We start from the raw sequence: 25,345 nt of genomic DNA on the forward strand, positions 1-25,345 counted from the left end.
GATTAATAAATTAAGAGTGAATTGACTTTGTGAACCACTTGGTTATTTATGCCAGAGAGGCCTTTGGATTTACAACAGGAATAGAAACCATTCAGAAATGACTGTGCTTTGGTTGTTTATGGAGCCAAATGACAGTGCTCTTCTTCCAACATAGATAAATGGAAGACAGTTGAAATGATTTATTTTATTACACATGCATAATTTATTTTGAAAAAAAGATTTTTTGATTAAGAATTCTTATTATTAATTTTGTGGGAAAATTTTATCTAGTAAAGAACTATAAAACCAATATTAAATTTATCCATTTAGAGCTGCAGTTCTCATTGTTTAATCCTGTTTAACTAAACCTTTGCTACAGGCAGCATGGCCTTCTGTCAATTGGAAAGGAGGACCGAGTTCTTTCCTATCTCTAGGCTATCTCTTCTGTTGCCCATTATGCTCCCCACTCCCCTGCTACTGTTCAAATATTCTTATGGCTGGCTCCTCATATTTTATCTCTGTTCTAAGAATTATTTCCCTAACAATCTTTTGACTTCTTGTTATTCTTTCACATCACATCCTGCCCTTGTCTTACGTTACCCTGTTACATTGAGTATTTGCATCTTTGCTTTGTTCACTGCTGTCTCTCCAACTAGAATATAACCTTGGTGTGACAGACTTCATCTGGATATTCAGAACCTTGGACAGGCAGCGGTAGAGATGAATGGCTGACTCACTAAAAACCACATTTGTTGGTTTAAATCCTGACTCTGTCATTTGCAAAATCTTACGCAAGCTTCTTATCCTTTCTGAGTGTTATTTGTAAAATGGACACTGTAATTAGAAAGATTAGAGTAATAGAACAAGGATTGTGTGAGTTAATATATATAAATTACTTGGTATACAACAAGATCTTATTAAACATCAGAAAGCTAAATGTCACAGTGTCTGATGCCTACTAATTAATAAACATTTGCTCAATGAATGAATGATATAGAGCTCTGATATCAGAAAGACTGGAATTTGACTGCCTGTTCTACCATGCATGGTTTCCTGGTGGCTCCGTGGTAAAGAATCTGCCTGCAGTTCAGGAGACCCGGGTTCAATCCCTGGATGGGGAAGATCCCTTGGATAAGGGAATGGCTACCCACTCCAGTATTCTTGCCTAGAGAATTCCATGGACAGAGGAACCTGGCAGGCTAGAGTCCATGGGGTCGCGAGAGTTGGACACAACTGAGCAACTAACACAACACTCTACCATACATGACATTGGCAGAGTTACTTTTTGTAACCTCAATTTCTCTGTGTAAAAAATATTATTGACTAATTGGCACTTTTGCTAAGGATAGAATGAGGTGTGCTTTTTATAGCATGTTTTATGATTTACCTTTGTTAAAAAAAAAGGGGGGGGGTAGGGGGGGGCTTCCCTGGTGGCACAGTGGTTAAGAATCCTCCTGCCAATGCAGGAGACACAGATTCGATCCCTGATCAGGAAAGATCCCACATGTCACGGAGCAGCTAAGCCCGTGTGATACTATTGAGCCTGTGCTCTGGAGCCCAGGAGCCATAACTACTGAGCCTATATGTCACAACTACCAAAGCCCCAAAAGCCTGAGTGCCCTAGAACACATTTCTGCCACAAGAGAAGCCCCTGTAATGAGATGCTCTTGAATAGTGACAAGAGTAGCCTCGGCTCACTGCAACTAGAGAAAAGTCTGCACAGCAGTGAAGACCCAGCACAGCCAAAAATAAATAAACAAATTCAACAAAAATTTGAAAAAAAAAGAAGAAGCCTTAGTTATTGTTCCTATTCTAGGCTGCAGTTCCTATTCAGAGCTCTGCCTGTGGCCATTTGTACCTGTTGTTGAGATAATTATCCTTAATAGTTGTGGTCATTAAAACTATTTGGCTATAAACAACTAGATCAAATTCAAACTAACTTTAGCCTAAATGAATTAATAAATTAATGAAAGCAAAATTATTATAACTAGAAGATTGAACAAGAACTATTCATGGTATGTTGACAATCTAAATCTACTCTTGTTCTTCATTGCCCCTTTAAACTTTATGGATTCAATCTTTCCCTGTTTTGGATGAAAATACTGGCAGATATGATGGCTTTTCTTTTCACTGCCACAGGATGAAACAGTCCTATGGTGGTTTGGTCACTAAGTCATGTCTGACTCTTGCGACCCCATGAATTGTAGCCCACCAGGCTCCTCTTGTCCATGGAGTTTCCCAGGCATGAATACTGGAGTGGGTTGCCATTTTCTTCTGAAGGAGATCTTCCCCACCTAGGCATGGTCACTTTAAATCACAAACATAATTTCAATTTAGTAACTAGAATATGCTGGTGCATTCACTTTTTATTGTTGTTATAACAACAAAAAGCTTCCCTGGGAGCTCAGCTGGTAAAGAATCCACCCGCAATGCAGGCGACCCGGGTTCAATTTCTGGGTCAAGAAGGTCCCCTGGAGAAAGGATAAGTTACTCACTCCAGTATTCTTGGGCTTACCTAGTAGCTCAAGTGGTAAAGAATCTGCCTGTAATGCAGGAGACTGCGTTTAATCCCTGGGTTGGAAAGACCCATGGAGGAGATCATGGCAACACGCTCCACTATTCTTGCCTGGAGAATCCCCATGGACAGAGAAGCCTGGTGTGCTACAGTTCATGGGGTCACAGAGTCAGACATTAAAAAAAAAATCTTGAAAAAAACCGATTCATTGTCTTACAGTTCTATAGATCAGAAGTCCAACATGCATTTCCCTGGGCTAAGACTGAGGTATCTGGAAGCCTAAGGAAGAATCTGCCTTTTCCAGCTTGTAGAGGCCACTTGCATTCATTGTCTTATATTCCCTTCTTCCATCTTAAACAATAGAAGATCAAGTCTTTTCCAGATTGCATATCTCTGACCCTCCTTTCTGTCTGTTTCTCTTCTACTTTTAAGGACTCAAGGACTCATGTCATTAGATTGGGCCCATCAAGGTAATTCAGTGTAAATTCTGCATCTCAGGGTCACTTGGTTAGTAACTCTAATCATGTGTACAACCTTAATTCCCTTTTTTCCTGTAACATGATAAATACACAAGTTCAAAGGCTTAGGGCTTGGCTGTCTTTTGGGATCATTGTACTGCCTACTATATCTGGCCTGTCTACTGTTAAAAAATCCAGCCAATTAGATCGGGTTTTCTTTAGATTAAGTCTTATAAGGCATGAACCAGGATTCTTCCATTTTTACCTTCCAGTGGTAGCACATGCATTTTACATTCTAAAACATTCCATATGATCCCCCGGAAATCTCTCTACTCAGGCTCATGACTCAAAGTTAGCATTCTGCCAATTTTCCCCCCAAAAGATGGATTAGTCTCACAGCATAGCAGTTGCTCTCTACAAAGAAAGCTGTTCGTCAGTTCCTTCACCCAACATTCTCTTACACTCTCTCTAATTATTGATTGGACTTAGAGATATGAAGGTTAACAGAACAGGCTCTTGAAACCACTTCTTTATGAATTTAATTTGTGTAAGGTCAGAGTGGTATTATCATATTCATTGAGACAATGAGTCCAAATAGCCTGGTACATATATTTAAGTCACTGTATCATAGAATCCAAAAGCTAGATCTTCTGAAAGACTACAGTCTTCTGGAACTACAGAAATTAATAATATTTCAAAACAATTTCTCTCTTTATCTTTTATCTATATTTTCCTACAAATCAGCTTCATTATTCTGCTTTCTGTGACTTACTGTTCTATGGTCCTTGGTCTCATGGCTGAACATGGCTGTGTACATAGCATCTTTACATATTATAAGCCAAAACTTGGTTCTCTCCCAGATTTCCAGGAGGCAAAATCTTTTATCTGCCTAGCTGGAGCTTCATGTCTATATGGACATGTCCAATCAATAGTAAGAGCTATGTCTTATAGAAGAAAACACTCCCCTACTATAGATTTGGGGGATAGATAAGAGAGGATCATTTGACTTGGGAAAGTCTTCCAAAAATTGTATCACAGTAGTCTGTAAGTCTTATAATAACAATAAAACAAAAACAATAATCATTATAGTCGAAGTTTGTTGAGAGCCTGTTTAGATCAAGCCCTGAATTATTATATGAAACAATCACCTCGGTGGTGCTAGTGGTAAAGAATCCTCCTGCCAATTCAGGAGACATAAGTGATGCAGGTTTGATCCCTGGGTCAGGAAGATCCCCTGGAGGAGGGCATGGTAACCTACTCCAGTATTTTTGCCTGGAGAATCCCATGGACAGAGGAGCCTGGCAGGCTACAGTCCATAGGGTTGTAAAGAGTCAGACAGGACTGAAGTGACTTAAGAGACACACACACAAACACATCACCTCAACCCATGTGGAGGTTCATGTGTTTTCTCCATTTTAATGAAGAAAATATTGAAGCACTGAGAAGTGCAATAATTTGCTAAAGGTCACATGAGGAGTTAGTAGTGACTGGGACCTAAATCCACAATTCCCTGACTCCAAAATCCATACAAAAGATGTCAATGGAATGATATCCACTGTGTAATTTTAACAGAAAAAAAGCATATTTTAAAATGTTTTGTGAATTATTAGAATTTATATCTCTATTCATGCCTACACCTGTGACCATGTGTATATCTGTATCTCTCTATACATCTATATTGTTTCTGTAGCAATCTATACATACAACATCCCCTTCCCTCTTTCTCTTTAGCATATATATTTAAAAGTTAATACTGGATAATTCTGAGAACAAAATCATTTGTTATTTAAATTACATTTTTTCTGTCTGTATTTTTGTTCATGATGATATATTATTAATGATTATAAGAAGATAATCTTTATTTGTTTTCTAAAGAGCAGGAAATGTTAAGCTCATTTTTTAATTTTGCTAGGTCTCTAAAGAGTGACAGTTTTTCCTTAGGTGGTTTCTTGTCTGCTTTCTTCCACGGCTCAACCAAAATTGTCCTGCTGTTTCCCTTTTCTAACTAAAATCCCCCAAATCAACATGGTGGCTAAGACACTTGCATTATTCTTTGTAAAAATGTGGGTTTATAAGAAGCAAGCTGTGAAATATCTGCTGAGTGACATTTATAGCCACCCTCCTGTTCAATAGAACATCCAAGTTTTATAGCTTTTAAATTATATGACAGTTTTTCCTCCTAGATCCCTTTTAAGAGTGCTTAATAAAGTTTACAACAATGTCTTTCCTTATTTACCGAACACTTATTAAACACTTATTTGAGTGGATATGCTCAGTTATTCGGTCATGTCCGACTCTGTGGCTGCATGTACTGTAGCTGGCCAAGGTCCTCTGTCCATGGGATTCTCCCAGCAAGAATACTGGAGAGGGTTGCCATTTTCTACTCCAGGGGATTTTTCCCACCCAGGGATCAAACCCCCATCTCTGGCATCTCCTGCATTGGCAGGCAGATACTTTACCACTAGTGCCACTCTATTTATACACAAAAAAATACGGTTTTATAAGTTAGCTATTTGCCAACACTAAGAAGCTCAGATTCCATTTAGAAATATCAGAGACATAAATTAGAGGTAAATTATATAGATATCTTTGGCAGTTTTCTAAAGCACATTTAGGAGTCTCTTGGCTTTTATCTTTCTAATTTAATATGAAGAATAGACAAGAATAATAAAGACTTTTTTCTTAAAATAGTAAGTGAATACTTTCTTTGATTATTTAAGTAGTACATAATTTGTTTTAAAATATGAAAAGTCAAGAAGGATGTAAAGATGAAATTAGATGATAGTCGTTAATTCTATAATGTAGCAACTGTATTTTAATATTTTAGCATGTATCATATATTTTGATAAAAAATATACCACAATAATGTGTTAAATATTTTGTAAGTCAGTGAATAGTCCTGTATTAACACTTGTAGATTTTTCCACTCTACTATTTTCTAGCTTATTTAAAAAATCTCCTGTTGCTATTATTTTATTGCTTATATTTTTATATTACTAAAAACACTGATAAATATTTTTTATCAACTAATTTGCATACTTTTCTGATTATTGTCTTGGAAAATTTCCTAGGAAATTTCACATAGTATGATCACTATTTAATACTTCATATAATATTTAATATGAAATATTTAATTTACTTCATATATATTTTGCTAAATTGTTCAGAAAGCTTGTAACACTTCTGCTCTGCTTGTGAGGGAAATTCTACTTGACTTACTTTCTGACATAAAACTAGTCAACTGGATGAAATATCTGAAACAATTATTTTCAGATATTGGACAATAGGGAGTTTGGCTTGTGATCCCTGAGAAAAAGGAATCAAATAAGGTGTACCATATAATTATCCTGGATTTCTATCCAGAAGAAATTTTCAGAATATGATGGCAGGAGGAAGGGCCTACATATGTCCAGAGTTGAAAAGATAGATTAAACTTTGGTAAAAATAAGACACCACTATGTGGAGACAATATATGAGATAAGAGAGCTAAACAAAGAAAGAAATCCGGATATCTGCACGGTAATCCTTTCAAGCCTTTGAGCACCGATCAGAGCAAATAAACGTCTACTTCTGCTTAATTAACTATGCTAAAGTTTTTGTGTGGATCACAACAAGTTGTGGAATATTATTAGTGAAATGGTAATACCAGACACATTATCTGCCTCCTGAGAAACCTCTAAATAGGACAAGAAACAACAGTTACAACTGGACATGGAACAATGGACTGGTTCAAAACTGGGAAAGGAGTACATCAAGGCTGTATATTGTCACCCTGCTTATTTAACTTCTATTCAGAGTACATCATGTGAAATTCCATGCTGGATGAAATATCAACAGCCTCAGATAGGCAGATGATACCACTTTAATGGCAGAAAGTGAAGAGGACTAAAGAGCCTCTTGATGAAAATGAAAGAGGAGATTGAAAAAGTTAGCTTAAAACTCAACATTCAGTAAACTAAGATCATGGCATCCAGTCCTATCATTCCATGGCAAACAGATGGTGAAAATGTGGAAACCATGTCAGATTTCATTTTCTTGGACTTCAAAATCAATGTGGAAAGTGACTGAAGCCATGAAATTAAAAGACACTTTCTCCTTGGAAGAATAATGATGAAAAACCTAGATAGTGTGTTAAAACAGAGACATCACTTTTCTGACAAAGGTCAATATAGTCAAAGCTATGGTTTTTCCAGTAGTCATGTATGGATGTGAGTGTTGGATCATAAAGAAGGCTGAGCACTGAAGAACGGATGTTTTCAAGTTGTGGTGCTGGAGAAAACTCCTTAGAGTCCCTTGGACAGCAAGGAAATCAAACCAATCAATCTTAAAGAAAATTAACCCTGAATATCTATTGGAAGGACTGATGCTGAAGCTGAAACTCCAGTACTTTGGCCAATTGACACGAAGAGCTGACTCATTGGAAAAGACCCTGATGCTAGGAAAGACTGAGGGCAGGAGGAGAAGGGGGCAACAGAGGATAAGATGGTTGGATGGCATCACTGACTCAATGGACATGAGTTTGAGCAAGCTCAGGGAGATAGTGAAGGACAAAGAAGCCTAGCGTGCTGCAGTACATGGGGTTGCCAAGAGTTAGACAGGACTGAGCTACTGAAAAACAACAACAACAACAAAAAAACAATCAGAATAAAAGGTGAAATTACATGATGTAGCACAAAGAGTATCCCATTGGGCAATTACAATTCCAAAAGAGCTCTAAACTGGACAATTTCTAGAGTTTACACAGGGCTAGGAATCATTCATCTTCCCACCAACAAGAGTAGGGAGACCTGTTGACTGTTCAAGGTATCTAAAGTGTCATATACCTTAGTGGTGTTGCTAAAATAGTTCTAGAGTAACAGCTTCTCTAGGGCTGCCTTCAAAAATTAAAAAACATTCTCAAAATGATTAGGCTGATCTACAAATAACAGCCCTTCTAGACAAAGTCCAACATTTTTAAAGAAGTACAACAAAATTCATCACTCAACAATGTACATACAAGTGACATAGTCAAAATGTTCTGCATCCACTCAAAAATTACTAGACATGCAAAGAAACGGAAAATTAAGACTCATAATCAAGAGAAAATTAACTAATAGATATAGACCCAAAATGATAAAATTAGCAGATAATTTTAAAACTACTGTTATATATTTATATGTGCACAATGATATAAAGACAAACATAAAACTAATGAGGAAAAAATGGAAGATATAAAAATGTTAGAATGTTAAAAATGTTAGAAGTTCCAAATAGAACTTCCAAATAAGAAAAATATATACATATATAAGAAATGAAAATTTCCCTGTATAGTAGTTATAGTAGAATAGACACTGCAGAAGAAATCATTAGTTAACATAGAGTTATAACAAAAGAAACTATTTAAACATAAGTACAAAAGAAAAAGGACTGAAAAATATTAATAGAGCTTCAGTGACTTGCTGAATATCTATACCTGTATATTTGTATCTTTATGTTATCTATATGTTTATTTATACCATATCTATAATAAGAGTCCCAGAGGAAAGAAGCCTGAAGAGAGGAGAGACAGATATTTAAAGACAGCAATTAATGGCAGAATTTTTTAGATTTTGGTGAATATTCTAAACTGACAAACTCAAGAAACTCAGCAAACTCAAAGCATGATAAAGAAAATAACACAATGATGTAAAAATCAAATCAAACGAAAATAATGAATGACAAAGAAAATGAAGACAGCAAGACGCAAAAGACACATGGCATACAATAGAGAAAAGTTAAGAAGAACCATAGACTTCTTGTCAGAAACTATCTAAACCCGATGGCAAGGGAAAAATCTTTTAGCATGCTGAAAGAAAAAGACATATCAATCTAGAAATTCAATGTGCAGAAAAAATACTTTTGAAGAATAAGTGCTAAGTAAACACTTTTTCAGGCAAACCAAAACTGAAAGAACTCATCATCAGCATACAAGAAATAAAAGAAAGTTTTAAGGGAATTTTTCAGGAAGTAAGAAAATGGAACTAGAATCTACACAAAGAGCATAAAATTGGTGAATATGTAGGTAAATATAAGAAAATATTTTCACTCACTTTTAATATATTTAAAGAATAATGGACTAGCTAAAACAAAGACAGTAACTGTTTTTTGAGAAGGTTTATAACATATGTAGTAAAAAATGTATGATATCATAATCACAAAGGACAGGAGGGGGAAATGGTAGTATACTGGTATCAGTCTCTTATTTGTGAAATTATATACTATTTTAAGGGAACTGGTGATAATTTTAAGTTGAATATTGTAAAACCTCAAGCAATGAGAGAGTCAGAGAGGAGAGAAAAAAATCAAGAAATTAAGATACAGAAAAAAAAAATTGCTAAGAAGCAAGTAGTACAGCTGAATTGGGGTCCTAAGACATATATACTCAAGGCGAAAGAAAAAAAGGACAAATGCAGCTAATTGAAAACAAATAGCAAAATGGTAGAATTAAATACAACTATATTGATAATTACATTCATGTAACATAATATTACAATTAGAAGGGAAAGACTATTAATCTGGATTGTCAAAAAAAAGGCATTCCCACTTTATACTATTTGAAAGAGATTTCACTTTAAAGATAAAAAACATTAAAAAATAGAAGAGGGCACACTATGAAAACAATAAATATCAGATAAAGTAGAATTTAGAACAAGAAATTTTATTAACAGAAGGCCGTTTTATAATGACAAAGTCAATTTATCAGAGGATATAAAAATCCTAAATGCATTTTCACCCAATAATAAAGCATCAAGATACATAAATTAACACTTGCAGAACTAAAAAGAAAAAAAATAATCCACAACTCTACTTGAAGATACAATACTAACACCTCTCTCTCAGTAATTGATACTAAAAATAGATAAAATATTTAGAACATTGCAGTCAAGAATCAAATTACATGTTCTTTTTCAATGTGCACAGAACATTCACCAAGATAGACCTTGTGCAGGACCACAAAACACATCTCAATCAATTTTAAAAATTGAAATGACAGAGTATATTCTTTATCAGTGGTGTTAAGTAGAAATCAATAACAGAAAGATACCAGGAAAATCTTGAAGTTAATATAATTCTAAATAAGCCTGAGTCAATAATACATTTTTGGGAAATTAGAACATATGCTAAACTAAATTATAGTGGACACATAAACCTGTCATAACTTGTGGGATACAGGTAAGTCAGCAGTTAGAAGGAAATTTATGGCTTTAGTGCTTTATTTTTTTTAAAAAAGGCAACTAAAATGAGTGTTGTAGGATTTTCCTTTGTGGTTGGCCCACCCTCATGTCTTGGGGATGTACTATCCTCTGTTCACCAAATAAAACTCTAAGGTGTAACTGAGTTGTAAAAAAAAAAAAAAAAATCAGTGTTATAGACTTTTAAAATTCAAATTAACTAAAGGAATAAATAACATAGATATGAATAGAATTCAAAAGAATAGAAAACTGTTAAAAATAGAGAAAAACAATATAAAGTCTGCTCTGGTGCCTAGAGTTGTCTCCAGAGTAGTTCTCTTTTCTCTTCCTGATGAGGGAGAGGGAGACACCACGAAAGACACTTAAATCTTGCTTTTAAATAGAAAAGGAGAAGGCGGAGAGTTGATTGCCTTCAACTGAAAGCAATCCTTATGCTAAAGTGGCATTTTGAACCTGGCATATTCTGGCCTCTTCAGAGGGAAGCAGTAACACTAGAAACACTGTGAATTAATTATCTCCTTTATGCTCTTTATTAATTCTATTTTATTTATTTTTTTAATACATTCTATTTTAAAGTTTTTTGGAGAAAGATGAAATATAATTGTGCTATGTTTTCAATTAAACAATCATCAAGCATTTATTAAATTCTTATAAATATGGCAGGTCTGAGTGTGTGCTAAGTTGATTCAGTCATGTCTGACTTTGCGACCCCATGGACTGTTGCCTGCCAGGCTCCTCTGTCCATGGGATTTCCCAGGCAAGAACACTGGAGTGGGTTGCTCTTTCCTCCTCCAGATCTTCCCAACCTCAGGATAGAACCTGTGTCTTATGTCTCCTGTGTTGGCAGGCGGGTTCTTTACCACTAGGGACACCTGGGAAGCCTGAGGCAGGCTTAAAAACATCAACTAAGAAGTGCACTAGATGTGTGCCTAGAGAGTTGGAAGACAAGGCCATATTCACCCTGTGTATTTTTAAAAACACTGAGGAAATAAAAATTAGTTGATAGAATAAAGGAGGCAGATGCGGAAACAGTGGAAACAGTGTCGGACTTTATTTTTGGGGGCTCCAAAATCACTGCAGATGGTGACTGCAGCCATGAAATTAAAAGACGCTTACTCCTTGGAAGGAAAGTTGTGACCAACCTAGACAGCATATGAAAAAGCAGAGACATTACTCTGCCAGCAAAGGTCTGTCTAGTCAAGGCTATGGTTTTTCCAGTGGTCATGATGGATGTGAGAGTTGGACTGGGAAGAAAGCTGAGCACCGAAGAATTGATGTTTTTGAACTGTGGTGTTTGGAGAAGACTCTTGAGAGTCCCTTGGACTGCAAGGAGATTCAACCAGTCCATCCTAAAGGAGATCAGTCCTGGGTGTTCATTGAAAAGACTGATGCTGAAGCTGAAACTCCAATACTTTGGCCACCTCATGCGAAGAGTTGACTCATTTGAAAAGACCCTGATGCTGGGAGGGATTGGGGGCAGGAGGAGAAGGGGATGACAGAGATGAGATGGTTGGATGGCATCAGTGACTCGATGGGCATGGGTTTGAGTAAACTCCGGGAGTTGGTGATGGACAGGGAGGCCTGGCGTGCTGAGATTCATGGGGTCACAAAGAGTTGGACACAGCTGAGTGACTAAACTGAACTGAAGTGAAAGGTTTTAGAAGAGGTGGGAAGAACATGGGTGGAACATGATGAGATAATTATTTAAAGCTACCTTTTGCAATTGTATGTCTATCTCTATTTTTCTATTTATTCATTCTTAAAATTGCTCACATGTTAATTCCTTGTTGCCCAAGGTGATAAAATACCACATTTTCAGCATCATCCTAGGATTTTTTTTTATGGACTTTTTCCTATTTAATCTATAATTCTGGGGGGAAAAAAAATCAGTCCAAAGAATCTATGTTAATCTCTCCTCATTTTTTCTCTTTTTTTTTTTTCTTCTTCTCAGTTTGTAAATCTGGTCACCATAGGGAAGACAGCAGTCATTCACTTCAGGGAAAGTCTATTTTAAGTACTAGCTACTGGGGGGTAGATAGAGGTTAGAGACTTTAATCCTTCATCTCCTCCTTTTCTCTAACAATGCTAGCTGGCAGGCAGTCAGCAGGAAAGTAGAAGAGGAGCTTTCAGAAAGAAAACATTCCCTGTAGAAAGTAGTGAGTGGCCCATTGTGATGTTGAACAAAAGTAGTTCTCCTGGAATTATTTTTCTAGGAAACTTGTTATGCCACTTTGACTTTATTCAGTAAATATATAAATAGAAGAAAAGAAAGAAGAGATTAAAAAAGAAAAGAGATAAACTTTTCTTTGATCCCTCATGATTAATTTGTTCTTGTTGACTACTGCTTTTGTTGATATTTCATAATTTGAAACCAAAGCACTTTGTGTTAATTTTGATAAGTGATTTTTATAGTTACTGTGTTTATTTTGGACATGCTCATCTACTATTAATACTTTAAGATAATAAGTGAGAGGAACGGAATGTTTCTAAAGACTAAGAAACCTCACATTTACCTCAGCATCACCCTAGAAGAGAAAGTTGTTTCCCCCTGAACAACTGTTAAATGGTTGTTTTTTTTTTTTTTTTTTTTCATTTAGCTAGTATTTGCCAAGTTCCTATAGCACAGGCTTCCCTTGTAGCCTTGTAGCTCAGAAGGTAAAGAATCTGCCTGCAACACAGAGAATCCCGGGTTCAATCCCTGGGTCGGGAAGACCTCAGGAGAAGGGAATGGCAATCCACTCCAGCATTCTTGCTCGGGAAACCCTTGGACAGAGGAGCCTGGTGGGCTACAGTCCATGGAGCCACAAAGAGTCAGACACGACTGAGCAACTAACACACACACACACACACACACACACAGCACAGTTGGCATTAATTGCTCTTTTTTTTTTTTTTTCCTTCTTTTTTTGAGGTTAGAGTGAAGAGGCTGAAGACTGGAAGTTATTTTTACCTCAGCATAAATGGGCTGTACTTTTTAATATTATTGGAGCTGTTTTAGGTTGCTCTTTGTCATGGAGATGAAGCTTCTGTTTTCAGGACTGGTCATTGCAGTGCATTTTGAAGAAATAACATTATGTCCAACTAAACCTACTATTTAAGCATTTTCATTACATTTTAAAAAGATGACAAAGATAAATCATTCTGTCACCTTGGTGTTTCTATTAACACCAAGGGTTTTAGCTATAGATGTTTTTTCTAGCTTTATTGTAGATTTTTAACATGCCCTAAAATTCTCAAGTTGATTAATTGACTGTTTTATGCAGTATCAGACAGTTAGCATGCATATTCTTTTGCTTTAATACTTTTCTTTAGGTCCCTCTTGAGAGAGTTTTGCCAGAGATTGTGGAATAACAGGTGATAATATGTAGATTAGTTAAATGTGTGTGTGTGTGTACCCTTCATTTTTAGTTCCATGATAATAATATTAAATATACAGTTAAACTTTTCTTAACTGTTTTCCCTTTTTCATATGATACTTAGATGGCTGTCACAGCTAATCTTCCTACTATAAGTAGAATCCTCTGGATAAGGGAGAGTGTGCTAACAGGGGTATATCATTTAAAAACTTTCTTGCATTTAAGCCAGGATTTCATGGGATCCTCATAAAAAGTACATAAATCATGGTACACTGTGATTACAAGCTTATATTCAGTATTTTGTTACTAGCTCTTCCACAGTCTGAAATAGCGTTGTTCCCAGCAGCAAATTAGACTACTTTGTAATATCACTCCTACCTGACTTTCAGCTTGGCATCTTCATATGTCTGTTAATTTTATATGAGTCATTGTATGTTTTAATTATGTGAAGCAACTTATAAACCATAAGTAGCTGTTAAGCAACCTGTTGTGTGTGTGTGTGTGTGTATGTGTGTATTAGCATATAATTTATATAGTTCCTTGGCTTCTTTGTTTAATAACACTGTAGTGGAAAGATCATTATAATGATAATACTCTCCTTGCTATTAATTACAGCTTATCTTGTTTCCTTGTTAATGGATGCTTCTTACTACTGAAGGAGATAGTTACTTTTTTTGTTCTCAATCAGTATTAATTCTCTTAAGAGTCTGTATGCAATTTTATGAAATAAGATGATAGAGAAATAAACATTTAGTTATAGTAGTATTAAAAGAATACTTTTGTCCACCAGTCAATCCTAATACAAAGCACTGCTGCTGCTGCTGCGGCTGCTAAGTCGCTTCAGTTGTGTCCAACTCTGTGTGACCCCATAGACGGCAGCCCACTAGGCTCCTCTGTCCCTGGGATTCTCCAGGCAAGAACACTGGAGTGGGTTGCCATTTCCTTCTCCAATGCATGAAAGTGAAAAGTGAAAGTGAAGTTGCTCAATCATGCCCGACTCTTAGCAACCCCATGGACTGCAGCCTACCATCCATGGGATTTTCCAGGCAAGAGTACTGGAGTGCCATTGCCTTCTCCGACAAAGCACTGAGTAGGCCTTAATTTTCTTGACCAACATTATTTTATGTCACATATATAGAGAGGCACATGTGTATATATTATGTATTCAACCATTTAGAATTACAGTTTCAAGTAAATTTGGGGATATCAGAGAAGCCTGATTTAAATGAATTACATGTTACTGGAGGGTTAATGAGGATGAAAAATTACAGTGATAAAGGAGTAACATTATTGATTGTGCTCCTCCAATGGCTTAGCAGGTAAAGAATCTGCCTGCAATGTAGGAGATACAGGAGACACAGGTTCAATTCCTGGGTCAGGAAGATCCTCTGAAGGAGGAAATGGCAACCCACTCCAGTATTCTTGCCTGAAAATGAATCTCACGGACAGAGGAGCCTGGTGGGCTACAGTTCAAAGGGCCGCAGAGTTGGACAGGACTAAGCGACTAAGCACGCACACATGACAAGGGGCAGTGAACATATGTGAACATGGAAATAGGATGGCTATGTTTTAGGAAAATCATGGCAGATATAGAAAGGATGGATTAGAGGAAAGGAAGAATTCGTTTGTAGGGAGTTACTATGTTGGCAAGACTTGACAATGGCCTCACCTAAAGGAAATAGAAATTTAAGGAAGTGGATTTCAATGTTATTGATAGCACTTAGTGACTATTTGGGGAATGGGAGAGGTAAGTAGTAAGGATAAATCCTAAATTTTCATTTAGGGCAACTGGGTGGATGGTAATACCGAAATCCAGAAAAGATGGGGTAGAATATGTTAGACCAGCACACCCAAACATAAGAAAATCTTGTTTATCATTACCCATTGTTCTCCTATAGAATGTACTGTTCCCCACCCCTCCCTCTGCTTACCTAGAACTCAAAAATATTTGTCAGCTTTGAGGGTCAGAATCACCCCAGAAATTCTTGGCTGCAACCAACCAACAATATGTGATAAATAAGGACTGTATTTTATGCAGATGAGTTTCTTTGGTGATAAGAGTTGTCTCCACTGGTTTTCTTCCTGGTAGAAAGACATTTTTACAAATGAAAAATTTCCTGTATAAATTTAAGTTTCCTTTACAAAGGGGGAAATGTATACTCTTATTTTTAGAGAGTAAGGGGGAAGGAAAGAGCTTTTCTTGAGTCTGCTCATTCTCAGGTGTCTTTTGTTCAAAATAATCCATATTTTAGAGAGCATATTTGAAGGGAACATATTCTTATACCTTTCAAGCACATCTACCTAGTTCTTGGAACTATAATCTCAAAAATCCACTCTGGTTGCTGAGCCTGGAATTTCCTTCCTATGATAGTTTGCAGGATTGCAATTTTGAGAGGTTCTAATCCTTTTCTCTCTAGCCTTTTCTCTCCGTGGATACCTATGCTTTTGACTAAGTTGTTATTCTACTTGTGTTATACAATTTACTGAGAAAATAAGTACCATTTCTGTGTAATTATTCCAGGTATTGCAACACTTTACATAACACAGTTCCATGTTCCATAGCATACAATGCCAACGCTTATAACTTTGAATAACTTCTTCATAATTTTTATTTCAAATCTTCATATATATCTTCCCTGGAAAATCAGGCCTAAATAATCACTTCAGTAACTACACACAAAAAAATTTAAACTGTAACATTGGTTTCTTCCAAATCTGTAGTTCCAGGTAGAACCTTCAAAATGAGTGACAGAGAACAGCATAACATTTTCTTTCGCTCACTCTCTCTTGGAGCATTTTAGAATACAATGCTGGGCATACAGATAAGTGATGTGGTTGGAAGTGTTAGTCTTTTATTATGTCACCTAAATTGTTTTTACATACAATAATAGTTTTTATAGCAAAGTCTCTATACATATAGAGCAGTGGTCCCCAACATTTCTGGCACCAGGGACTGATTTTGTGTAAGACAATTCTTCTATGAATGGGGAGGGGGAATGTGAACAATGGGGAGCAGTTGTAAATACAGATGAAGTTGTGTTTGTCATCACCACCCACCTCCTGCTGTGCTGCCCAGTAATTAACAGGGACTGGGGACCCCTGATATAGAGGACGCATTCATTCCAGTAACTTTCTCCCATAGATTCTGAAAATTTTGATAGTTTTAATAACTATATTAGTTTCTTTCTCACCCTTCAGTGAAGCTATTTTAATGTCAGTCATGCCTTTTGTTTTTTCCAGAAATTTTTCAAAGTGTCATCTCTTTGATCCTTCTAGTTCTTAATTATTTGCTCTTGCAGACAAACCTACCTACTCTCTCCTCCCATCTCTTTTCATTTTTGAAATTTAATTTGTCATTTTTCCCTCTTAAGTATTTTCCATTATCTTCTTTGCTAATCTATGTCCTTCTTTTCTTTGAGGTCCTTCATTTCACCCTTTTTGATGATAGTAATTTGTTCATCTTACAATACTTGTTGAAGGCATAGTATGTGTTAGGAACTGTGATAGGTGCTAGGAATGTAGTGGTGAACACAGAAAGGCTCTCTGACATAACACATTTTAAGGACAGAAATAATTAAGCTGTACATACAATACAATGTGGTAAGAACCATGGTGGAATGAAAAGTTTTGAGCTGTTAAGGGGGATCTGGAAGCACACAGAAGAGACCTCAACCAGAACTGGGTTGAAAAAGAATTCCTGCATGTGGATTAGTTAGGCAAAGAAGAGGTGATGAAGGCAGAATTTTTCTAGGCAGAGGAGGCCCAGGAGAGAGAGAGAGTGTGTGTGTACTCAGGGCTCTTTATTAGTATTGAAACTGTTTCAGTGTAACTGGATGTATATTTGTGTCACTTTCTGCACAGCTACAAAAGCTTTGGAGCTTTTATGTTTTACCTCTGCTCAAAAATAAGACGTCTCTGTTCTACTTTCATAACAACTTCCTGCATGCCATAATTCAGCTGGTAGATAATTGGTACTTTATACCTGTTGTTGACTAATTTTAGATGCCTGGGGCAGGTATGTTAATACATTTCCATTTTTGTCATAAGGAGTGAGGATTGATATATGTATTTCTCCTCTTATGGGGAAGTCAGAATGTGATGATTATAGTGTTCTATTGTCAAACATTCAATTTCAGGTCACTTTTGGTGAAGTATGAGCTTGGTGTGTGTGTTACACCATGCAATTGTAGTAGGCAAAGGACTGCTTTATTTTAGAACAAACCACAATCTGGATTTTAAATCAGAGGTTTATGACATGTTAATAAAATGGGCCTTAGATAGTAAATGGTCAGCTCATTTTACAGGTGGAGAAACTGAGAACTGGAGAGGTTAATGAAGAACTAACTGTGATGAGGATTTGGGTGTGTGTGATGTTTGTTTTTATTCTGAAACTTTTGAGAATAACTATTCTAATTTTTTTTTTTTTACCATTTCTGTTGTTTACATAATTTATATAATCATTTTTCACTAATAAGCTGGCAAACATGATGGATAGATTATTTTTACATTGAAGATTGAAAAAAACTAGGAGATGTTTGAGCCTGAGTTTTTTGTTTTTTTTTTTTAACTACTCTGACCAAGATGAAAAGTCAAGGAATTCTAGAGGAAGGAAATACAGATTGTTTTTTACTCTAGATGTCTTATTGGGGACAGGGATTAAATAAATTGACTTATTTTTGTCATCTACTTCGTCTCTTGTAAAAGAATAAAGATAAATCTCCAGTGTGTTGCTCATCTTTGCTAGGGATGGGTGTTTTGTTTGAGGCAGAACAGTTGAACCTAATACTATGTTTCTGTTGAAAAGCAATGTAAATATCAGTACCCTTCTTTTACCAGTGAGGACCTTGAGGTGCTGTAAGATTGGATGGACTCATTTCTTTACGGTTTCTCAGTTAATAAGTAACAGCTGATGTCAGAACATGGTGTCATCAGAGCTGTGGTTCTGCATTCTTTCCGTTCAGAAGGGGGGGACAAGAGGAGGGTGAAGGGAGGGAAGGAAGAGGGTGTAGGAGGAAAAGGAAGAACTAGAACTAGTTCTAGTTCACAGCTAGAACTAGAGCTACTCCAAAGCCTACACGTAACTAATTCCCATGGTGTTCCTTATTTTCCCGTATTTTTTTTAGTGGACATTGCAAAATTCACTTTAAATTTTACTTTATTTCTATAAGGTAAGCAGATTGGGAGCACTAAAAAAAACAAAACACTGGCTCTGCTCCATGCTGTGGTGGTAGTACAGACACTCTTTTGGCAGGAAGTATTGATAAGTTTCTGGACTAAAGCAAAAGTAGGGAATTAAAAGTTAACACCAAAATTGAAACAAAGCCACGTTTTGTGAAGCGCACACTAGTAGCAGTCCATTGGATCAAAGGATATGATCTCACTTCACAGTAAAACAGGTCTTGCAAGCCCAGGTAACTCAGGAAGCAGAATGGTAATTATTCACAGAAGAAAGCAGGTAGTATACTGTTACACGAATACAGGGGAAAGTCAGAAGGTCACCGGCTGCAGGGGAACTGACACAGTTGAAGCTGCTTGGCCCCCTTTAAACAGAAGTAGTAAAATGGGAGAGAATGAAGCAAGTTTACCTAATACTGCTTTGCAAGGTAAGTGCCAACAGCCTCTGAAATGGTTGCAATCAGATGTGTAAGTGGTGTCGATTACAGAGTGTGTGTGTGTGTGTGTGTGGTGTGTGCGTGCGTGCACCCCTGCTGCGTTTCAAGGTGTGCTTTGAGGGTGGGGAAACAAGTGGGGATTGTTTCTGAAGAAGTAGCTGTCTCGTCCGTTTTTCTCAACTACTCAACCTACACAGAAATACAAATTTGGTGGAGTAGGGAAAACCTTATCTTACTTGAGCTATACTGCTGGAGAAATGGTACAACCTACTTCCAGTCCATTTTCATGTGAAACTCTTCCCAATATTGACAGAATATTGATTTTTGTCCTTGCCTGTGAGATTTTTATTTGTAATCAAATTTTACCATCTCTGGGATTTACCAGCCAAGTGTCCTTGTAATTAATATTACCACTTTTTTAAGGTGGAAAACAAGTCTCAGAGGGCAGTGTCTGGTTGGGGAGTGTGGTTGGTTTTATAGGTCTTACTTTACCTTTGTCCTTTAAAGGGACTGGCTTTATTGACATTGGCTTGACCAGGCTAGTGTGGCTAGCCTTGTTGATTGAAACAAATACAAGTTGCATCACACTCTCTACTTTTTTGAGTGAGAAAGTTTCTTTAAAAAAAAAAAAATGTGCAGAAGGCATATTTGTTGCCATGATTTCTAGTAGTCTACTCTTGTTAATTATTTACCACCTTTACTAGTGACATTTTGATCAAGGTCTTTATAAAGAAGTCTCCTTGATAATGATATTTTTATTTCCTTAAATATGTTCTTGTGAAGCTTACCAACAAGAGAATACTCAAACCCCTGTTTTCCTTTAAGTGTATGTAACCAAAAACATAACTACATCTGTGAAATGTAACACATCTGAGGATAACAAGACCATCATAGACATGCTTGGTTATAAATATGTATCACCCATTTTTATAGAGTTAAATAATCTTCCAGAATACCTGTTTTTTTTTTCTGTATTTTCATTAATCCTTTCTCTACTTACTTTGCTTAAAAAAATCCCAGAATTGTATTTCTATTTCTGTGTATTTCCTAAAAAAAAAAAGAAAAATTGAAACACTGTGTAAAATGCTATTAAAAAGTACTTTTAATGTAAAGAGTAATTTTAAAAGTTATTTATTGCTTTCTATTGAAGAAAAGCAGCAAGGTAAAAGAATCATTCAGTATAACTCTATGAAATAATTTGTGTTTTATGGATAAAATGTACGTGATTATAACATATGCCTTACCTGTTTCTGTAATGTTTTCCATGGGAAAGTATATAGGAAGCATCTAGGTTGTTTGAGTTGTTCATATAATAATAATTTCGTATCAAATGTGTATGACTGTTTGGCAACCCCCAGAAGAGCCCATCAGAGCCTGTCTTGTACATCATCTGTGTCTGTGTTTGGGATTGAAATAAACTGAGGGGTACCCTGGCAGCTTTCCTGTCCCCTCATCATCCCTCTTTGTGTCAGGATCAGGGATAATATTTTCTTCTTATTTTAGAGTCCCAGAATGTGCATAGATTGTCTGTTGTTTTGTGGGGGTTTTTGTCTCTTTTTTTACTGACCCTTTTATATCTGTTGTGAGTCTGGCAATATGTTCCATTTGTGAAGGGTGAATTTCTCTTTCTCCTATATATTGGTTTTTCCAATTATTTTCAAAATCAATTATTAGCACAAATCAGAAAAGCATGCATAAAATTTAAAGTAAGAGCTATGGTAAATAATTTGAATGCCATGGTTTGAGTTAGAAAACAGTGTGCCTTGATTCATAAAGCTTTTGTAGCTGGGGAATACTTGTGAGATCAGTTCTATCCTGGGGTATTTTCCGTTGTGCACTCTGCTTAAACTTTTCAATAAGGAATGTGTTCTCTTCTGATCTTATCTGAGTTGAAATGCATCCTTGGTAGGTCTACAAATAGTTCAGATCTCTCTTCTTGGAGTGTTGAAATGCTTCCATTCTAGACATATTTGCCTTAAGATTATTCAGTGAACCTATTAATCAGTGAGAATTAATGAGAAACAAGGTGCTTCATTAGTTTGAAATTACTTCTGGATCTTGTTTTAATTATAAAGGAAAACACAGTGAGAATAATTTTTGCCTTTGTATGTGTGAAGGTAAGAGATTTTGCTAAGGTTGTCTAATAACAAACCAAGATATATCCAGGAGTCTTTATTTATGGATTGCTCTAACAGTATTCTATTTTCTGTGCCATAATCAGTCTTATATCTGAGCTTGAGTTTTAAAATTATCAAAGTAAATGAAAAAATGCATTTTGAAATGTTGTTAAATTTTTCTTTTGACTTAATAGCATTTATAGAGATTCTGAAGTTCTCTAAAATAATACTGCTTATAATCAGCTCTGCTCACAAATAAGTATTCTTTAACAGAAATGACTATATTCAGATGTTTTGTACATTTAGCCTATAGATGATTTAAATGTTTTGGCTATGAAGATAGTAAGTACTTAATAAATGATAGATTATCATTAGAACTCCATCGTATGTTTTGAATAATGGTTTTCTAAGGCCATTGTATGTATCTAGATTATCTAGACTCACTGGGCCATCTCTAGTTACAACTTGAAGGGCTAGCCATAGACACTGTCAAAGATTATTCATTTTAGCACTATATCCTGTAGGCCTCTGACCATTATTATACCCAAGTTGCTGGTAGATTATGTCCTGATTAAGAGCCCATAAGCTATCAACATTTAATGTTTCCAATGATATTGGAAATCTATCTTTTCCTGAAGGTGAGTGAAATCTTTCCAAAGTTATCTTTGGCTTAATGTGAACAGATTTCAATTATCTTTTCTAACCTAAGAAGCAATCTCTCCCTTTTAGCCTCAGTGATAAAGTTAACTCAACAGACAATTATGTAAAACCTTCATACATGAAGGTCCATTTATTCTCTGGATTCATAAAATAGAATTATCTTGGGTAGAAGAGAATACTAAAAAATGTTTTCTAATTTTTGAAAATAAAATAAAATGTACAAATAATATGGCATCAGGAATAGGGATGAGTGCGTTTTTTCATTGTTATTTGCTAAGTAAAGGAAGCAGCATTTCCTTACATAATATCTGTAAGCACATGTACCACTGAGTGGCAAATTGTCAGTCTGTGACAGTAGTGAATGGCCATGGCTGAGATGACAGGATGGTGGCAACTCCCTTCTTGGCAGGGAGTTATTTGGAAATTGACTTAGGATAAGGTTTCTCTACAATCCTGGAGACCCAGGTTCGATTCCCGGGTCTGGAAGATCCTGGGGAGATGGGAATGGCTACCCACTCCAGTATTCGTGGCTGGAGAATTCCATAGACAGAAGATCCTGGAGGGCTACAGTTCCTGATGGTCACAAAGAGTCAGACACAACTAAGCTACTAACACGCACACACACAAGATTTCTCCAAAGGGTATCCTTGAGCATGTAAGGGACCCTAACCTAGTCTCTCTCAGGAAGGACAGGTATTTTCTGCTTCTCCCAGGTGTCTCATTAACAGGCAAGGCAGACCCTAGTCAGAATTGTTTAAAAAAAAGTAGGTGGGGGGAATAATCTCTCAAGGCTCAGCTGTGTTCCTCATCTGCGGACTCCCTCCTACCTCAGGAATTCAGCCCCATGAGCTCTTGTTTTTCTTCTCCTCTTCCTTGGTCAAACAGGTCCAGGGCCACCTGCCTTTTTTGTAAAGGATTGTTGTTTAGTCATTCAGTCGTGTCCAACTCTTTTGCAACTCCTTGGACTGTATGTGGCCTGCCAGGCTCCTCTATCCATTGGATTCTCAGCAAGAATACTGGAGTGGGTTGCCATTTCCTTCTCCAGGGGATCTTCCCAACCCAGGGATGGAACCCATGTCTGCTGCATTGTCAGGCAGATTCTTCACCACTGAGCTACCAGGGAAGCCATTTGTAAAGGATATGATTTATCCTTGGAACTATTTTAATAACAGGAATCTCTTGAGTTCAGTGCCAGAACAATCTTGTGAGAGGGGATCTCTTTGAGTGGAGTTTCCTCTGAGCTACTTAACACACCCTCTGCTCTCAAACTGCCTGCTTATCAGCTCCTTGGATGTTTTTGAACACCTTCTAATTAAAGTTCTTTTTCTTACCTCAGTTCTTTGTTCTCTAGGTTTCAGTTCAGTTCATTTCAGTTCAGTTGCTCAGTCTTGTCCAACTCTGTGCGACCCCATGAATCGCAGCACGCCAGGTCTCCCTGTCCATCACCAACTCCCGGAGTTTACTCAAACTCATGTCCATCGAGTCGGTGATGCCATCCAACCATCTCATCCTCTGTCGTCCCCTGCTCCTCCTGTCCCCAATCCCTCCCAACATCAGGGTCTTTTCCAATGAGTCAACTCTTCGCATCAGGTGGGCAAAGTACTCTAGGTTTAGGAACACCCTATTCTAAAGACTACAAAAGACTAGAACTCTGTGGGAAAGATGTTTCTAAGTTCAGAAGTTTGGCTAGACCCTTTCAAATGCAAGGCCAGTTTTAGGTTGCTGTCAGCAGAGAGGAGAGCTCTTCTCCAACCCTCTGAGGGAGAATCTGGCTGTCAGAACCAGGGTAAAGAAATCTGTAGAAGATTAACATTTTCAAGGTAGAGAGGGAGTCCAATATTTTTACTTTGTAGAGGATAGGAGATCCTTTGAAGATACAAAAATTGTTCTCAGTTCCTCAGAAGCAGTTGCCAGAACCCAAGTCTCCACCCTAGCTGCCTAAATCCTATAATTTGATGGAGGGATTTGGCACAATGTTTTCCAGGAGTATTTACTTTTTAAAGAAGGAAATTTAGGCTTAAAAATGCTTTCCATATTGACATATTTTAGCCTCTGTGGTATGACCTGTAAATCACTATCCAGTGTTCAGCCTGACTTTTAAATGACTGGTCCATCCAGGCATACAAGCTTGGGTATTCTCTTGACTACATAAAAGTTACTTAGGCTCTTGAGACATATATTAACGTTCATCCCAAGGAGGAATTAGCTTGAAATTCCATCAGTTCACTTCAGTTCAGTCGCTCAGTCGTGTCTGACTCTTTGCGACCCCATGAATTGCAGCAGTCCAGGCCTCCCTGTCCATCACAAACTCCCGGAGTTTACTCAAACTCATGCCCATAAAGTTGGTGATGCCATCCAGCCATCTCATCCTCTGTTGTCCCCTTCTCCTCCTGCCCCCAATCCCTCCCAGCATCAGGGTCTTTTCCAAGGAGTCAACTCTTCACATGAGGTGGCCAAAGTATTGGAGTTTCAGCTTCAGCATCAGTCCTTCCAATGAAATTCCATAGGCACATGCAAAAAATGTTTCTCCATGATTCAGCCATTTCTTTAGAAATTATACTTTTTTCTGTCTGGCTAGTATAAGGAAAAAATCCAGGTGGGAAGATGCCTTAATGTCTGAACTTCTGTCTGTGTTTCTAAGTTGCAGCCCAAGGGCAGCAGTACTGTATACCCCAACCAGTTAGACTGGTTTGGTGTGTCTGTTTACTCTCTTTGGTGGGAAAAGTATCTCACATTCATCATCATAAACCATGCCTGTGAGTGCTTTGAAATCTTTGTAAAACTCCAAAGAGAACTCACCAGTTTGTGAATCTTCCTTCCCACCCACTTGAATTTTAATAGCATTTTCAGTTATGACAAGTGCATAGAGCTCTTGTTTAACCATTTGCATTCCTGCAGGAAGCTTTCAGTTGCTCTGAGTAAGAGGTTGGTAGACTTGAGACACTTTGGAATTGAAATTTAGATATTGAGGCAACAGGACATTTTGGAGTTGAAACTTCCAGAAGTTCTACTGGAGAGGCCTTGTAATCTAAGGACAAAATCAAGCATAACTTGAGGAAATAAAATTGTAGAGAATGTGAAAGCATGAAATTCCAGGTGAGTCTGACCACAAAGTATGTAGGCAAAAATGCATGGCTTGGGGACTTTTCAGAAGTGTAAGGCAAAGGACACTTGGAACAGGGAAATAAAATTAGAATATGAACTCCGAAGTCAGACATAAGAAATAGTTAAGGAAGTTAATGAGCTTCCTTGGTGGCTCAGTAGTAAACAATCTATCTGCCTGTCAATGCAGGGGATGTGGGTTTGATATCTGGGTCTGGAAGATCCCTGGTAGAAGGGAATGGCAACGCAATCCCAAATTCTTGCCTGAGAAATTCCATGGACAGTGGAGACTGGCAGGCTAAAGTCCATGGGGTCTTAAAGAGTTGGGCATGACT

At 37.1% G+C, this 25,345-nt stretch overlaps 1 protein-coding gene across 8 annotated transcripts in view; it reads left to right on the top strand.

The window, feature by feature from the left end:
* NAALADL2 (N-acetylated alpha-linked acidic dipeptidase like 2) overlaps window positions 1-25,345 on the top strand; it is a 1,498,179-nt gene that overhangs the window by 396,633 nt on the left and 1,076,201 nt on the right. For 2 of the 8 annotated variants that reach the window (XM_061168370.1, XM_061168369.1), the window contains exon 1: window positions 18,390-19,122. The exons of 4 other annotated variants lie outside the window; for them this stretch is intronic. In XM_061168370.1, the coding sequence (XP_061024353.1) occupies window positions 18,891-19,122 (232 nt within the window). In that variant the 5' untranslated portion in view covers window positions 18,390-18,890. Of the gene's footprint in view, window positions 1-18,382; window positions 19,123-25,345 lie in introns of those variants that run through there. 2 more of the 8 variants (XM_061168360.1, XM_061168359.1) reach the window with 2 other exon arrangements.

Source organism: Dama dama, chromosome 19, assembly GCF_033118175.1.
Source record: "Dama dama isolate Ldn47 chromosome 19, ASM3311817v1, whole genome shotgun sequence".
Taxonomy (NCBI): Eukaryota; Metazoa; Chordata; class Mammalia; order Artiodactyla; family Cervidae; genus Dama; species Dama dama.